Source organism: Galleria mellonella, unplaced genomic scaffold (genome assembly GCF_026898425.1).
Source record: "Galleria mellonella isolate WM207_F2 unplaced genomic scaffold, CSIRO_AGI_GalMel_v1 utg139, whole genome shotgun sequence".
NCBI classification, from domain to species: Eukaryota; Metazoa; Arthropoda; class Insecta; order Lepidoptera; family Pyralidae; genus Galleria; species Galleria mellonella.
This window is the reverse complement of record NW_026441995.1, coordinates 3,011,495-3,029,886: the sequence shown is the minus strand read 5'-3', so window position 1 is coordinate 3,029,886 and position 18,392 is coordinate 3,011,495. Positions and strand designations below refer to the sequence as shown.

The 18,392-nt window shown below is 32.8% G+C and overlaps 3 protein-coding genes and 1 long non-coding RNA gene across 4 annotated transcripts; 2 read left to right on the top strand and 2 right to left on the bottom strand.

Moving 5' to 3' along the window:
- Positions 1 to 1,171: 1,171 nt before the first annotated feature.
- On the top strand, positions 1,172 to 6,465 carry LOC113513346 (uncharacterized). Its single transcript, XM_026897337.3, has 3 exons — positions 1,172 to 1,281; positions 5,222 to 5,458; positions 6,082 to 6,465. The coding sequence occupies exons 1-3, from the start codon at positions 1,203 to 1,205 to the stop codon at positions 6,234 to 6,236; spliced, it is 471 nt and encodes a 156-aa protein (XP_026753138.1). The 5' UTR covers positions 1,172 to 1,202; the 3' UTR covers positions 6,237 to 6,465.
- Positions 6,081 to 7,400, bottom strand: LOC128202623 (uncharacterized). Its single transcript, XR_008253889.1, has 2 exons — positions 7,269 to 7,400; positions 6,081 to 6,205 (listed from the first exon to the last, which is right to left on the bottom strand). It is a non-coding gene; the product is annotated as an uncharacterized LOC128202623 (long non-coding RNA).
- Positions 7,401 to 7,424: 24 nt separating this feature from the next.
- On the top strand, positions 7,425 to 10,236 carry LOC113513345 (uncharacterized). The gene is made up of 3 exons (XM_026897336.3): positions 7,425 to 7,544; positions 8,088 to 8,317; positions 9,915 to 10,236. Exons 1-3 carry the CDS (start codon positions 7,459 to 7,461, stop codon positions 10,184 to 10,186), a joined length of 588 nt encoding a protein of 195 aa, XP_026753137.3. The 5' UTR covers positions 7,425 to 7,458; the 3' UTR covers positions 10,187 to 10,236.
- Positions 10,237 to 11,105: 869 nt separating this feature from the next.
- Positions 11,106 to 16,696, bottom strand: LOC113513343 (uncharacterized). The gene is made up of 4 exons (XM_026897335.3): positions 16,356 to 16,696; positions 15,383 to 15,506; positions 14,401 to 14,427; positions 11,106 to 11,480 (listed from the first exon to the last, which is right to left on the bottom strand). Exons 1-4 carry the CDS (start codon positions 16,435 to 16,437, stop codon positions 11,366 to 11,368), a joined length of 348 nt encoding a protein of 115 aa, XP_026753136.1. The 5' UTR covers positions 16,438 to 16,696; the 3' UTR covers positions 11,106 to 11,365.
- Between the last annotated feature and the right edge of the window lie 1,696 nt (positions 16,697 to 18,392).

The following is an 18,392-nucleotide window of genomic DNA, read 5'->3' as shown; positions in this document are numbered from 1 at the left end:
AGTCAGTAGATTAGGTCTGAAGCGTGAAATGCGGTTATAATTCGGTGCTATCTCTTGTCAGACAGGGGCACGGATAATTAACGGCCGCAGTCGTTTACAAGTCATTCGGACCTCTGAGTCACGATTTCGAAACTTACTATTGTTAATTGTTTGGAATTCAATATCTTCCGCACAACTCTCAATATAGATGTCGCTGTCCGCATAGAAATTATTAAACTGTCATTCTATTATAAATGTTTCAAGATATGTACATATTTACTTTAACATTGAAAATGAGAAAATTTTAATTTTAATTGTAACCGACTTCAACTGTTACAAAACCATTTATTTTGGTCTAAAAATTAAAGTACTAAACAGATTTTGATAAAATTTCTAAGAGACCAATTTGTAAGTATACCCTTTCAGATAAAAAAAGAATTTTCCAAATCGGATAAAAACTGACGGAGTTATAAGATAATAAATATCAAAAAAAAATACAACCGACTTGAGAACCTCATTCTTTTTGAAGTCAGTTGAATATAGAAGGTTTGACATATGTCAATATTTTGATTATTTTTATTAGATATTTAATAATAGAAATAATTTATCGAAACTTAAAGACAATCAACGCATGCAAAGACGTCATCATTTTTTCATATTCATCTTCATATCTTCACGACCTTGAGAGTATATATCTAATATAGATACTCTTTATTGTTTCCTCCAAAAAATTACAACAGTAAACTTTATATATATAGATACAAACAATTACAAAAAATACAAAACACTGAGGAAACAATAGGCGACATTATCGCTAAAAACAATCTCTTCCAGGCAACCTTTGGATGGAAAGGAGTAATGTATGTACTATAAACAGTTTTGACCAGAGGCACGAATAAAATTATATTATTTCTAATATTATTTAATCTATTAATTTTTCCAATAATGTACCTAGTTCAATATCATCTCTGCCTTTATCAATCTCCCTATACCCTATCTTCATTACTAAATAAGAAATTAATTGAGTCTCTTATACACGTAATTTGCGTCTAACCCAGACGTTTCGTATTCAGGTTCCGGTACATTCAATCTTTATTTCCAATCAAAGCAGTAAACATCCAATTCTGCTTTGATTGCCAATTTACGAGTCATTTAATGCGAGCCTAATTGGACCATTAAATGCCCATAAGTGTTCATAGTTGTTAGTTTTCTAACTGAGGAGCATGAGGGTGGTTTTGTATGTGTTTGTGATCTTCGCCTACTATGTTGGTCGTATGGACAGTTATATTGTTGGCGCTGGCTGTAAGTGGTCGTTGTTGTAATTTTTGTAATTATTAGACTATTGTAATTATTTTTGTAATTATTGTTAGCGCTGGGTGTAAGTGGTCGTTGTTGTAATTTTTGTAATTATTAGATTATTGTAATTATTTTTGTAATTATTGTTAGCGCTGGGTGTAAGTGGTCGTTGTTGTAATTTTTGTAATTATTAGATTATTGTAATTATTTTTGTAATTATTGTTGGCGCTGAGTGTAAGTCGTCGTTGTTCTAATTTTTGTAATTATTAAATTATTGTAATTATTAGACTATTGTTGTAATTTTTAGATGATTAACCTAAACTATTATTTAGGCATAAATATTTTAAGCGAAGGAGAAATATTAAGAATATAAGATTAATCAGAGGAAAACTTTTTACCTCTTGTGTTGTCCTTTATTGTTCTAATAAAAATATACAATTCTCTCTGAATAATTTTTTCTTTTCTAAAAATTACATTATATAGATAGATCGACGATTTACAGCAAAACCTTTTTGGTAAACACTGTTCCAAATCATATTGCTCAAACTTAAGGGATATACCGACTGCGTCACCTATGATTACTATTTTTAGAAAATCATATAGGAGTGAAAAATCTATTTCTTTTATGTACATAGATGTTTATAGTTTTGTAGAAATGTTATTTAGCACACAGAGTAAATAATCACTACGTAGATAGAAAAAACCAAAAAACAGAATTATAATCTTATATTTTTAATGCTGGCTGATATTTTATTTATGACACTAAACTTTCTTTTTTAATTTAAATTTGGAACCTGATCTTATTATTTTATGTCTTAGACTATAATTTTTTTTAAATGTGTCAAAATAATTTTGTATTGTTACTTTGTTTCCTCATACGCTGCACAGTTGAATAATAATATTTCCTCCATTACTACAATTCTAACGTGTAGGTTAATGTTTTTTTTTTTTATACAACTTAGAATGGCAAACAAGCTGACGGCCCACCTGATGGAAAGTGGTAACCGCCGCCTATAGACATGAGCAGTACCATGGACATAACAGAGTATACTGTTTCGCCCATGATACCCCCCATGCGTTGCCATTCCTGAGAACTCAGATGTTATTTCTCTGTACCCAGTAAATTCAGTAAATTCAATAAATATTGGTCTCTGTCAAAACTGCAACGTTAATTGAACAACCCGTCTTTCAATATGCATAATTCGAGAACGAATAATTTATTCATACGGTAATTTCGAATCGACATTATAGCAATTATTGTCACTGTGTTGTACCATGTAAGTAACAATCAACTTATCAGTTTCGACGTGTGCTTTTAAATACGATAATCGAATCAAATACAGCGATGCAGAGTCCACCGTCGTCTCTCGGATCCATTACGTTTATTAACGATGTTTAATCATCATTTATTACAAATATGACAATACAGTATTTACCATAAATTTAATATCTAATTGGTTATGACCAATTGTGGCCATAACCCATCCAATGAAGTGTGTAAATTATGATGTGATACATAATATATATTATACATGAAATTACATATAGGTTTAATGTTTAACAATATCCGTGTAATAATATAAACCATTATAATTATTATTTATTTATATTTTTTTGCAGGCAAAGATTTCATTGTTACAAATTAAAAATTACATAATCTATAATATATTATTTAGTTATATATATATATATATATATATATATATATATATATATATATATATATATATATATATATATATATATACTAAAACATTTCACATAATCACAAAAAAAATTAATGATCAATTATTATAAAAATAAAATTATTATAAATGGCAAACGTTTTTCGTCAATCTACAAATCTGACATGACCAGGCTAATAAAAACTTAGACATAGCAAAACAGAATTTAGACATTAAAAAAATATATACAACATTAGCTGTATCCCGCGCTTTCGCCCATGTGAATTAATACATAAAGTATCCTGTGTACTAAGTTAGGATGTAACCTACCCGTGTACTTCAACCCGTGTGTTACATTCAAATCCGTTCAGTAACTTTTACGTGAAAGTGTAACAAACATGCATCCATTATTATTAGACGCATATAATATTAGAGGTATACAAAACAGCAGAAAATAAAAGAAATAAACCAACTAGTTTTAATATCCTACTAGTTTGTTCTAAACCAAAAACATTAAAAACTTTAATGTCTTTTTTTAATCTCATACGAAATATAAATCACAAGATTGATAGAAACCAAAGTGATTCCTTGCTAGAGAGGCATTTAGCACTTTTCAAATGACCGCGTAAAACTAGAATTAAATGCCAACAGTGGGAGTGTTTACTAATAGATATACCATTATTAGCTATAAACCTGTTTGATTGATGGGCTGCTTGTAATAATGGCTCTGCGACAGAATTCTGTTACTTCGCTAATTTATTGGCAAGAACGTGTCAAACGATCTAGCGAATCTGTGAATTTATTATTGTATTTATATTTCATAAGATATCCTTGATGGATAAGCAAACTGAAATGTTAATAAGCTGGTCACGGAGCTCGAAGAACTGTCAACCGATGGGGAAGAAAGGTTCTTGAGTGGTGGCCCCGTACGAGCAAACGCAGTGTAGAATGATACCCCTACTAGATACTAGATGGAATGACGACCTCAAATGCATTGCAGGGATTAGTAGATACAGGTGGCTTAGAACTGTTCCTTATGGCAATCTATGGGGGAGGCCTATGTACAGCAGTGGACGGACAATGACCGAAATGATGATAAATATATCCTTGGAAATGAAAGAGCCCGCTGTCAAAGTGATAAGCGTTCCAGTATGCCATAGAAACTGCCACTTTAATCATGATCATCTTACTCTTGGCCACAGCAGAATATCAGTGTTTTGCTCTTTTAAGGGCAAAGCAATAAACTGAGTTGTGACCATTTTGTGTTATTATAGCATACGCATGAAGGAAGGGAAAGAAAGAAGATTGTTAGTTTATATATTTTGTTTTGTTTTTTGTTTTTTTTTTATTTGTTTTTTTATTTTCATTCTTTTATCTCTTTTGCTGTGTATTATATGTATGTTTTTATTGTAATTTGTGTGCTGTAAGTAATGTAAATAAATTATCTATCTATCTATCTTGTCTCAATTACTTAAATTTTGGGGTCGGCGTAATATGTTCAAAGTTTAGGCTTTTATTTTTACAACCAATCATCTGCTTAAAGTCAACAGTTCTAAGAATTGAAACTTCACGTTAATAAAATATTGCATGACAAAATTTGTATTATTGGCCTTCTTCTTGGTTTTTTTAAGACTTAAATATATCTAAAATTTTGCACGTGTGCTTACATCGTGTCTAATTGTAATTATTATTTGTAGTATTATTTCTATATTAATATTTCTGAGTGCAATAAGTGAGAAGATTAAATAGAAATCGTTACAAGTACGTTCTACTAAGAATCTATTCAATACCCATAGCTATAGTACAAAAATTTAGTGAATAACAAATTTAAAAACAAAAGTTTTATACCTCCCTTATTGACTTAACTGTGAATGCATTGTGTCAGTATGAGGGATTCGAATTTTTTTCGATTTCGACCCATATTCTTTTGATAACAATGTTGCAAAGAATGCTAATGATTTCAATTTAACTCGACACGACATTCAAGAAAAGAGCATATTCCTTTTTAAAAAGGCCGATAGCACACCTGCAATGCTTCTGGTGTTGCGGGTGACTTACCATCAGGTGAGCCGCATGCTCGTTTACCCCCAGTGCTATGAAAAAAAAACATAACTAAAAAAAATTTTGCAACTCAATCGTTTTAACACTAAACGCATTCATCGACCGACTTCAAAAAGCTTCTCAATTACATAGTATTTTTACCTCATGACTCCGTCAGTTCTAAACCGATTTGGAAAATGGTTTTTTTTATCAAAATCGGTTTAGTATTTTGTTTTTTACAGTAAACGTTCGCTTCGCGCAAATGCTGTACACCGACACGAAATATCAAGTCCTCCGTGAAGAAATGATCAAAGCCAACACAAAAAACCTTGTGTACCACTGTCGAGCTGATAAAAGTGACTGTGACGTAGCTCTCGCCAAAATGAGATATAAAGCCAGCAAGCACTTTTACGCTTTGTCCAAGGCCATTGTGGACTACGTGAAAAATAAACGTCAGGCACGACCTACAGGTTATGTTGGTAAGTGTCATTCATTCTTCTAAACTGAAACTAAAAAACCTGAAGCACGACTTCGAATATGAAATGACTACCTATTCGAAAATGCTTAAATTTTAGTTTACTTAAATAGAAATTCCTTCTTTCTTTTAATGGAAAAATGATACATATACATATATATATATATATATATATATATATATAACAAACATAAAATTTTTCAAATATTTTATTAACTGCTTAACATCAATGAGCATCAAGGAGCATCATCCTTTTACCATTTTGCTTACTTAATAAATTACTTACCCGCGATTTTACCACAGGAAATAAGAATAAAAAAAAACATGACCCATCTGTGTACATGCTAAATTTTACTCAAATAATTTCAATCGTTTAAGCATGATAAATTAATAAATATCGATTTATCTAAAATTTTAATATTTTTACAAACATGAACATTTACAATATTAGTGAAATATCTCAGTGGTTTTACATAAATCGTACTTTATTGATCACATAAAGTCTTAATTTCGATTCTTGACGGAATATTGATTATCAAGCGAAAAATACAATGTTAGTTATTTATTAAAAATAAGTCTATTTCTCTATACTTTCTTTTTTCTCTAATATTTATTTCTACTCTTCAGGAACAGCCACCTTCTGCCAGGATAACATCTGCGTTCCAGACACAGACCCCCCTATAGTGTACGGTGGATGCTTCACACTCATCTCATGCGGAGGCAATCAGACTTGGCATCTTGACCCTGTTATCTATAAGAAGAAAAAGTCGAGATTCTTCTAGAGTTTAATAATACTTTAAAATATTAAATATATTAATTATTAATTTAATTACTTAACAATTTCGACTTCATTAGATGTACTATTTGTTATATAAAATATTAAATTAATACCAATACAAAAGACATCTCCGTAATCTTACCTACTTTTTAAAGACAATAATTTGTATCTGTTACAAACTCCATTGTAATTTGTATTTCCAATATTGTATTCTTTTAATTATTCATTTTTTTATGTATACTGACAGTATAACTTTTCAACACGAACCGGCGTTTTCTTTCTTACAATCAGTTCACAATAGTATCCACTGATAAATTATAAACATACTCCTATATTTATATTTATTTTATATTTGTGATGTATTTATTTAACCAACGAATATATATTTAGGTTTTAATTATTATTGTTTGTCTATTTATACAAACTTTTAGTACCTGCGGGTCTACCATGAAATGAAATTCCGAAATTTCGGACTCAATTTCGTGTTTTTGTTTATACCAAAATCGGATCAATAAATGGAATTCAACATTTCGTTTATCATACATCCTATCATAAACATCCAAAGAAACAATATTTTAACATTTTTAATATTTCCAAACGGCATGTATTATGCAATTTTAACATCAAATTTGTGTTTCGTTTGGCTCCGAAATTTCGGAAAACACTTCATGGTAGACCCTCTGATTTAAACATGTAAATAATTATATATATTAATTCAATTTTGTATTATTACCATATAATATTGTAATTGAATATGGAATAAAAGAAATATATATTTCTCATTTAAAAATTATTAAAAAAAAAATCATTTTTCATTACTCACCTTTCCCGATTGTTGTGTGGGATCTATTCTTATAAATGTATAAATAATAATTTACAGTAAATAATTATGCACACTGCATATAATTCGTTATTTAAAAAATAAGAGACAAAAATAATTATTAAAGTTCATCCATGTAGATACTTATTTACATCTCTAAAATGCACCGCGAATGAGACTGCATTATCAATTTGAACTAAACCTTGATTAGCATACCTGTAAAGTTCACGATCGGCAATGCAAAACGAAATAAAAGCAATCCACCACCTGTGCATTGTACTACAACAATGCCCACATTGTTACCATTATCAGATAATACGAATAATGTGGGATTTAGCTTAAAACAGCGCTGCATACCCGCTCCGTATTACTACCGACTATGTCGTTACACTGCTGAAGAGCAAAAATGATGTTTTTAATCTATCTACTTGTATTTCTACATATCAGCAGTCATGTACATTGCGAGATAAGAAACAGTGTTGTGATGAATAAGTGAGTATTACGTTTTTTTTTTATTATAATAGAACAAGTTAGAATCAACATTTTATATAGCGGACATAAAATATACTTATGCACTTCTTCCAATAGCCCAACAAAAAATAATATCTGACAGCACACTTCTCATCCTTTTTTCGCAAGTTAATACTGTGTAAGAGAAAAAGAGACAAGCATTTGAGATACTTACTGTTCTTATTTTATCATTTTATGCTTTAGTCCTTATTCTAAGTTTGCCAGTAGCTTAGAATATAGTCACTCAACTTTTATAAATAAAATGTAAACCTATAAAGTTGATAATGCATGAGAGTCAAATATAAGCTATTTTTTGTTGAGGGATTTATTCTTTTAAGGAAATATTCCCCTTAAAATTAAACATTTTCCCCAAAGTAAGATGGACAGAAAAATAATAAAAAAAAAAAATGTGCCTCCTTTACTAATCCGACAGCTAAAGGTAGCGTGTCAGTATAGAAGCTCAAAATCTTATTGAATTATCAACGAGAATTTAAATTTTATATACAATTTTCTTCAACTGCAAAGGTTGATCCAAGTGAAGCCTGTAGGTGCAAGAGTGGCCAAGAACTTTGTGCCCCTAACAGAGATTCCTCCACCGAAGAAACCTCACCCGGGGAGACGTCATATGGAGGAATGCAATGAGAGACCCAGCTATAAAGAGATGCACGGAGCTAAAGTTGATATCTTGGGAGACTATTATGGCGAGCGGTTGGCCAAGACCGTGGCTACAGTTATCATACCTGATCATATTGACCGTGAGTATACATCGTAAGGTTGATAATCTATCATATTATTTATTACTAGCAGTATCCCTACTAGCAGTAAAAATACAGATTCGTGGCATCACTCACGAATCTGTATTTTTTTTATACAACTTAGAATGGCAAACAAGCTGACGGCCCACCTGATGGAAAGTGGTAACCGTCGCCTATAGACATGAACAGTACCGTGGACATAACAGAATATACTGTTTTGCCCATGACACCCCCATGCGTTGCCATTCCTGAGGACTCAGGTGTTATTCCTCTGTACCCTATAAATTCACGCCATAATATATAAAATGTCCTATACACTTAGGATAAAATCTACCCATGTACTAAAGTCATTGAAATCCGTTCTGTAACTGTAACAAACATCCATTCACCTATTCATCCATCGTTACAAATGTAATGCGAAAGTAATGCGAATACTAGTACCCATTATTCACAAAAACCCCGTAAGGTCAATCTCCATACCGTTCCCCCAGGAAACTATCATTTCTGATATATATTTCGGAATTCGAAACTACGATCCAACTGACCTGATTTCATCCTCACCCATCGTGTCTCACTTGTGCCCCGCCAGCGTATGTATACCGATAAACAATACAGATGGCAAAACAAACAAAGTTACCATACAATTTTCATCCCATAAAAAAAACCTAGTTGACTGTGAATGGACCTAGACTATTACGCTTCATTCTTGCTGACATTTATAGATACTAAATCCATAAACTCGTTACTTCATGATAATTTATAGCACGAATATATAGTTATTAATTTATTATTCTTAATCATCTATGCAGCAGTAGAATCTATAACTATACTACTCTTTATTGTTACCTCCAAAAGATTACAATATAGTAAACTTATTATAAATAGGTACAAAGAATTACAAAGAATAATCACAGTGAGAAAACAATGGGCGACCTTATCGCTAAAAGCGATCTCTTCCAAATAACCTTTGAATCGAGAGAAGTAATAAACAGTTTGATCCAAGGCACGATGAAAATTCTGTCATTTTTAAATATAGAGATGTAATACATGCAATAAGAGGGAAAGGGATTATTAGTAAGGGAGACTAAGAACCCCATTGCTAGCAATATACCCAACCAGGTCGACCTCCTCGCGGTTCTCCCTGGAAAATATCATGGTTAATTCCTGATGAATTTATCATGATGGGCTAACTGGCCTGTTTTCATTCTCATCTATCACCCTTCACTGGTGCTCCGCCAGCGTATCCCATTATCGCTGGCGGGGTTACCATACCATTTTCATCGATCAAAAAAAAAAAAATACATGCAATACTGATGAATTTTAAATTTGTCATAAAATTTATTATTATTATTTCAACCGATTACTGTCCAATGCAGGACATAAGCGTTCCCCATAAAGGGAGTTTTGCCAGTAGTTGCCACGCTTTACAGGCGAATTGGCAACCGCAGTTAGGCGTTTGAAGATGTTTCAAGAGGGACGCTGCTGCCCATCCCTCGCTCTCCCTTAATTGCCTCTTACGACACCTACGGGAAAGGAAGGGATGACCCATAGGGCACACATAGCAAATCATAAAATTAATTATGTCATATTATTTTAGGTAAACACTTCGAAGTAACAACACAAGTGCCATACCTTACTGTTGGGCCGATAGAAGCCATTGGTTACCATCCGAGCACAATAAAAAGCGAACATCCAAGTGAATGCGAGAGGATCTACCAAGATCACCTGGCTGAGTTATACACTGACGAGACAACGGACTACTCCGAAGAGTCACTGGAAATGGCCAGAATGCCACTATTCCCTGATAAAGTTTTTCCGAGATTGATCGAGGAGCGCTTGGAAAATATGTACAGCGAAATAGGTGTATAAATACGAATTTGTTTTACTACTTTTATAATTTCTTATTAAAATAAAATATATTGACATGTGAATAATTGATGGATTTTATTATTTTTATTTTTCGTAAATTTAAAAGTTATAGATTCAATTACTATATCGAATAAAATTTTTAAAAGTACATTTTAAATATGACTAATTACTGTTCAACGACTACATCTAGACACGTGGGAGCTTGTCTAGCCAAATTAAAAAAAAAAGGTCGATTATACCAAAATATCTTCTATTATATTTTTATTTTATTTCTCGACTATCGAAGGAAGAATGGTAATGAGTAGATATCGTATGTATATATATATACATGTCCTATATAATCTTTGTGCATTAAAACAACTTGTTGAACTTGTTGTATAAATAAAAATAAATATGGTGGCCGTAAACTGTCAAAATCATACGAATATAACCCGATTTTTTGATACATCTTTTAGAATTACTTTATATTCGAAGCAGTCACCTATTTAAGCATATTAGTGTGTTACATTCGAGTGTTACTATAGCACCAATCATTTCTGCGCCACGCTAACATTCTAACAGGTTTTTTTTTTGTGGAATGATACTGGAATGGTAACCCCGCCAGCACTGTCGGTATATACTGGCAGGGCACCAGTGAGGGATGATAAGTGAAGATGAAGCAGGTCAGTTGGTCCATCGTGATAAATTCCACAAGAATTAACTACAATGGTTTCCAGAGAGAACCGAGTAGAGGTCGACCTGATAAGGTTTGTTAGTAATGAAGCTAGTAAATCTCCATTACTAACAATTCCTTTCCCCCTACATTCTAACAGGTAGCCCATCTTTTAGAATATCAGCATAAATAATTATTTATTAATAGATAGGAATAAAAATAAAAATTGATCAAAATATTTTTCTATAAAAACATTTAACACTAGGCGTCATGTCGTATAGGGAGATAAAGGATATGGCCTGGGATAGAGCTGGCTGGAGGAAGATGCATGAATTAGTTGCACCGACAAGAGGAAACTCTTAAATGAAAAAAAGAAAAACATTTACTTACTCGTACAATTTTATATTTATCATAAAATTATTTCGAAATTATTAATATTCATATCGTTTAAAAATAGCCGCATGCTAGTTTGCCCCCTGCGTTGTAAAAAAAAAATAAAGTTATCTTAATTTAAATACTAGGTATGTCTACACAGGACCGGCCTGCAGATTATATTTATTGGGCACTTTTACGTCTTTGTCTTTCTCATCGATTACTTCTTCAGTGTCGTCATCGTCAAAATCATCTATGTCCAATGGATTTCTAAAAAAAAATTTACAATTTAAATGAACTGTACACTATCATACAATAAATTCATTTATCTATCTTATTTATTGACTTAAAACAATAATTGGTACATATCATCATATTAGCCTTTAACTATTCACATAACCTCCCCCTGTTGGGGGGGAGACCTCCTCTATTGAGAGGTTTTGCCTGTAATTTTTTTTTATACAACTTAGAATGGCAAACAAGCTGACGGCCCACCTGATGGAAAGTGGTAACCGTCGCTTATAGACATGAGCAATACCATGGACATAACAGAGTATACTGTTACGCCCATGATACTCCCCTTTGCCACGCTTAGCAGACGGCTGGCAACCGCAGTTAGGATTTGGCGATGTTTTAATAGGGACGCTGTTACCCATCGCTCGACAATTAAGTTCCCTTAGTCACCTCTTACGACACCCACGGAAAAATAAGAGATGGCCCATTCTATGCCACAAATTGATGTATATACAAATATTTTTTACCAGAAGGAAACAACCAAAATAGTTTGCTTATATACCTCTGTCCCACTCTTGTATCAGTCAAAAAGCTGCTATACTTGCATGGCTATTTTTGGTTTCAAGTTTTATTTCAAGATGGGATATGGTAGTAAAATTACAGGGTAAGTATAACACCATAATCCGTAATCTTCAAGGATTACTTCAAGCGTTACTGTATTTCAACGAATGGGCCGTCGCAATATTTCTCATTATAAGTTGCACAAGAAACGTCTTAATCGTCAGGAATGGCAAAAGATTGTACGTTTTATAAAAAAAAAAGATTGATACATAGGGCGGACTTAATGAAATGAAATGAAATGAAATGAAATGAAATGAAATGAAATGAAATGAAATTTATTGCGATGAATGTGGTAAGTTTAGATAACATTATACATTTTGTGTAACCATGACATTCAGCCAGCTTGGCATGCAACATTTTATATGTATTATTAATAATCAACTATTAATTAGAAGTCATATTACTAAAGCCACATTGAAGTTCAAATTATTATTGTAAAATTATACATGCATGTCATTATTTTTCAGTAGGTTACGTCCGTCATACATTTACAAATATGTGTTGCATACAATATTCTACATTCTAGATTCAATTATATAATGTCGTCCATTTTACTTGCAAAATAATCTTTCAGTGTATAAAAACATTTTGTTATTAACCATTTACATAAAATGACTTTAAACCTTTTTAAACACAGATCAGTAAGTGAATTTGGTAATTTATTGTAAATTCTTATACACGATGAGTAACTGTTACTATGATATAGACGTGTTTTTATGTTTGGTAGCTTAAGCCTTCCAGGATGTCTAATAGTAAATTTATAGTAGTCATCTTTTTTTACAAATAAATAAGAATGTTTTTTCACAAAGAGGCAACACTCCAATATGTATATTGATGGAACCGTGAGTACTTTCAGCTGCTTAAATAGTGGCGTACAAGGTGTCATAGGTCGCTTATTACAGATGGCACGGATACATTGTTTCTGAGTTATAAACGCTCTGTTAATATTTACCGAATTTCCCCATAATAGTATACCATATTTAAGGTTTGATGCCACATGTCCATGATATGCCATGACTGCTGCTTTTTGATCTACTAATTTGGTTAATTTCCAGAGAGCATAGACAAATCTGTTTAATTTATTACATATTTTTATTACGTGGTTTTTCCACGAGCATTGGTTATCAATAGTAATACCAAGAAATGAAATTTCTTTTATTTCATTTATTAATTTTTCACGAATTGTAATTATTAATTGATCACTTTTTGGTCTTTTATTATAAAATCTCATATATTTCGTTTTTTCAATATTAATTTCTAAGCAATTTGAGTCGAGCCATTCCACAACATTAGCAATAGTATCACAGATATCAGTATTGAAATCTGTTTGTGGAGTTTGTGATATTACTACTGAAAAATCGTCCGCAAATAAGGTGCATTGGTGTTTAGTTACATTTGGTAGGTCATTTATATATATTATAAATAACAGGGGTCCTAAAATTGTTCCTTGGGGAACTCCCACATCATTAACAGAGGTTTTGGATTTATAATGTATTTCTTCAGCATGATCATTAATTCCACTAATTTCGACATATTGACGGCGATTTTCTAGATAACTAGTTAGCCATTGTAATACAAGTCCTCGTAGACCATATTTTTCACATTTTTTGAGAAGAATGTCATGGGATACACAATCAAATGCTTTGCTCATATCAAAGAAAACTGCAACTGTGTCAATGTTCTTGTCAATATTTTCAGTTATTGTCTTTATAAGCTTAAATGCAGCTAAAGAAGTAGATTTTCCTTTACGAAAACCATGTTGGTCATCTTTTAAAATTTTGAATTTGTCTAGAAAAGCAACGATTCTTGTATATATTGCCTTTTCAAACACCTTTGCTATTATTGGTATCAAGGAAATAGGTCTGTAATTATCTACTAACTGTTTGTCATATTTCTTATAAATTGGTTTTATTACTGAAATTTTAAGTAAATCTGGAAATGTCCCTTCTATGAAAGATAAGTTTATTAAATAACTTAAAATTGGAGATATTATATGTGCACAGGTTTTTAATAACTTTGTTGGAAACTCATGCAATGCTTACTTAATGCACAATTCATTCCATTAGCAAACAAAAAAATTCTGTTACATTATTCATTTCGATAAGTACATGCCCCTAAGCTTCAGTGCGTTTGATAATCCCACATTTTAAACCTCTTTATCTATCTTCACACTAAATCCCTTGCAAAAAAGATGAGAACATTAAATGGTAAAAATGTCTATCCTTATACGCATCGCTTGCTTTATCCATTTTCATAAGTCCACTCGTGCATACAACTAGTTTCGGAGAGATTTCGCCTTAGAGTATAGAAATATCGATATTATTAAAGAACTTACTGATTCCAATTGATTTTGTGCCGTTTCCTATAACCAAACATAATGAAAATAAGTAGCATTGTTAATAGATTTACCAGGGGGGAAAGGGATTGTTAGTAATGGAGATTGAGAATCCTATTGCTAGCAATATACCCAACCAGGTCGATCTCCTCGCGGTTCCCCCTATCTTGGAATCTTGGTGGAAACTATCATGGTTAATTCCTGATGAATTCATCATGATAGACTAACTGGCCTGTTTTCATTCTCATCTATGACCCTTCACTGGTGCTCCGCCAGCGTATTCCGTTAGCGCAGGCGGGGCTACCATACCATTTTCACCCATCAAAAAAAAAATAGATTTACCATATTAATAAAATACTTTATATCTAATGATAAGAAGAAACACCGTCTTTGATAATTGAAAGAAGCAATTTGAATCTTTCCAAGTGATGCATCAAACCATTGCATCCATAGACTACTTATAGTGCTATTTTTTACAAGCAGTTACTATTTCTATTTGATTCATATCTTTACAATTCTTAATTTAAATAAATAATAATAATTAATTCATCATCATCATAGCAGCCATTAACTGTGCACTGCTGGTGAACATAAGCCTCCACTTTGGGGGGTTTTAAAATGAAATAAAATCCATTTGCCAGAAACAGAACAATTTTGCCAGTAGTGGTCATGATTAGCATTCGGATTGGCAATCGCAGTTAATCTTTGGAGATGTTTTAAGAGGGACGCTGATGCCCATCCCTCACTCTCACTTAGTCTCCTATTATGATACCCACAGAAAAGGAAGGGGTAGTCACTAGGACCACATGGCATCAAAGGGTATTATTATTAGCAAACGATAATTTAAATAATCCTGACCGAATCTGACAATTCAGAAATTACAACTGAAACTTGATCTGAGAGCACAAAGTTAAACGTTCCACTCACTCCATTAGAGATAGTACTATATCGTACTCTATTATTTAAAAAAGTTATATCGTACCTGTTAGTAGCTATATAATCCTGGTCCATGTACTCCTCTGAGACTTCCACGGAGAGCGGCTGACCACGGTGGTCCTGTAATATTCCGAAATACCGAGGCGCTCGCGTCACGGAGAATAGTAACGCTGTAATATAGTGATCAGAGAGATGTGTAATGCAAAAATGAAAGCAAAAATGTACTGGAGGATACTTGGTTTGATCTGTCTAGTTCTATATTTATTTTATTATTAGAAATTTAGATTATTATTAGAAAGTATATTATATGGAAAGTTTATTACTCTTTTACGCAAAAACTATTGAATGAATTTGAATGAAATTTGGTACACGGGTATGTTATATCCTAACTTAGCACATAGTATACTTTAAGTGCTTATTTGCGAGTGAAGCCACGGGATATAGCCAATATATTATATCAGAGATTACAATATTAATATTTTTTAATTAATTAAAAAAAAAAATATAAACATATATATGACTTTACAGGGTACAGAAGCATAACACCTGAGTCCTCAGGAATGGCAACGCATGGGGGGTATCATGGGCGAAACAGTATACTCTGTTATGTCAATAGTACTGCTCATGTCTATAGGCGATGGTTTTAAAATATAATAAAGGTACGCCGTCAGCTTGTTTGCCATTCTAAATTACATAAAAAAAAAACAGAATTTACATAAAGTACAGCCAGTAATTGAGGTCTCCCCTTATTGAGGGGTTTTGCCATTAGTTGCCAAGCTTGGCAGGCGGGTTGGTAACTGCAGTGAGGCCTTAATAATAGTTTCAGAAAGACGCTGCTACCCATCCATTGATCATTAAGGTCCCTTAGTCGCCTTTTACGACACCGACGGGAAAGAAAGGGGTGGCCTATTCTATGCCGGGACCACACGGCATACAATACACGTTTAATAATATATTACACACAATAAGTACAATACAATAAGACATCAAATAATTAAATAGTTAACATTTCAACTTACAGTCATCTACGGCGCGAATTCCTTTTAAAAATATACATAAAACGATAAAAATAATATGTAAATTTAACTTTGTATCACTCATTTTAATATTAGTTCTGAACACAATAAACAATAACTTAATTAAAAATTGTATGCTTCTTTCTAAATCTACTATTTAGAGAACTTTAATTAAATCATAATAAGTACAGTGCACAGTGTTGTAATGATTAACTATAATTCGGTCCTTAACAGACGTGAAAATAGTAGAAAAACCTTATAGAATAATTCACATTAATTTCCTGTAAACTTCCTCTGCTCGGTTTGCAAACTGTGTCGTGTTTACCAAATCGTTATTGTTCGTTAAACTCTCAAGTTGTGTTTACAAACAGATTTACGTAATTAGTAACATGTAAAACGTGATTAACGGCACGTGACTCAAATAATGTACGACTGCTTTTAACATGATAGTTTTTTTTTATTGGATGAAATGGTAACCCCCAACCGCGCTATCAGTATACGACGGCAGGGCACCAGTGAAGGATGATAGGTGAGAATGAAATCAGGTCAGTTACCCCATCGTGACGAATTCAACAAGAATTGTTCACGATGGTTTCCAGGAGGAACCATGAGGAGGTTAACCTAATAAGGCATATCGTTAGCAATGGGGCTATCAAACTCCATTGCTAACAATCCCTTTCCCCCAAAGAATTAACATAATAGTTACTGTGGTGAATTATTATTTATACTGTATATTTAATTAATTAATGAAATATATTATTTATGCATTATTTATATAAGTATGTATCTATATAATAAAATTTTACCTTTTGCTGTTAAATTGGTTACACAGGTTACACTTTGGGTTTGTTGCACGCGTCCGTGTAGCCTAACTTCAGGTTGCAGCTGAAAATCATTGCTTTGCTTTTAAGCAAGACTATCACTGAGCTGTAGCCTATTTGGGTCACTGCGACACACTTGGTGAAAACATATCTCCATACTTCATCTTTTGTTTTATATTTGCAAAAATGTAAATAATCTGATTGTATAAACTTATTTGTTAATTTACGTGTGTCATAAATGGCTCAAATAAAGTGTTTATCTATCTATCTATCTATCTGTAAGTGCGTTTAGTACAAATGAGTAATTCTTAAATTAAATGGCAGAATGAAATGGTATGGCTAAGAACTAGTCACTTCCAACTCTCCTCCTTCTTTCCTCTCGCGTGGATCTTTTTTGGAAAGTATTTTTTTCTAATTGGAGAGTTATGCATAGACAGTGTTTTTTTTTTATACAACTTAGAGTGGCAAAAAGCTGACGGCCCACCTGATGGAAAGTGGTAACCGTGGCCAATAGACATGAGCAGTACCATGGACATAATAGAGTATACTGTTTCGCCCATAATACCCCCCATGTGTTGCCATTCCTGAGGACTCAGGTGTTATTCCTCTGTACCCTGTAAATTCACGCCATATCCCACCCTTCATACCGAAACACAGCCATGCAAACACAACTGCTTCACGGTTGAAAGATAATTGGGACAGAGATACCCAAGCAAACAGGATATACTGTAATACCAATAGTACCCCTCAAGTGTGGAGAGATGGGATTGTTAGTAATGCGGACTATCCATTGCTAATAATATACCCTGGCAGGCCGACCTCACCGTGGAAACCATCGTATTGAGTTACAGGTGTTGTCATCACGATGGGCTAACTGACCTGCCTTTTCATTCTCACCTATCCCTCTCTGGTGCCCTGCCAGCGTATACCGTTAGCGCAGACAGGGTTATCATTCCAATATCATTCATTAAAAAACGCCTCATGCGTTACATTCTAAGAACTATCGTATCATGCCTCCGTACCCTGCAGTTGCACTGCCATATCCCCACAACCCATACAACTGTTTCACAGTAGACGAATAATTGAAATAAAGGTATCCGACGACATTAGATAGATAGATAGATACTCTTTATTGTTTCCTCCAAAAGATTACAACAGTAAACTTATTATAAATATAAATAATTACAAGAAATAATCACAATGAAAAAACAATGGGCGA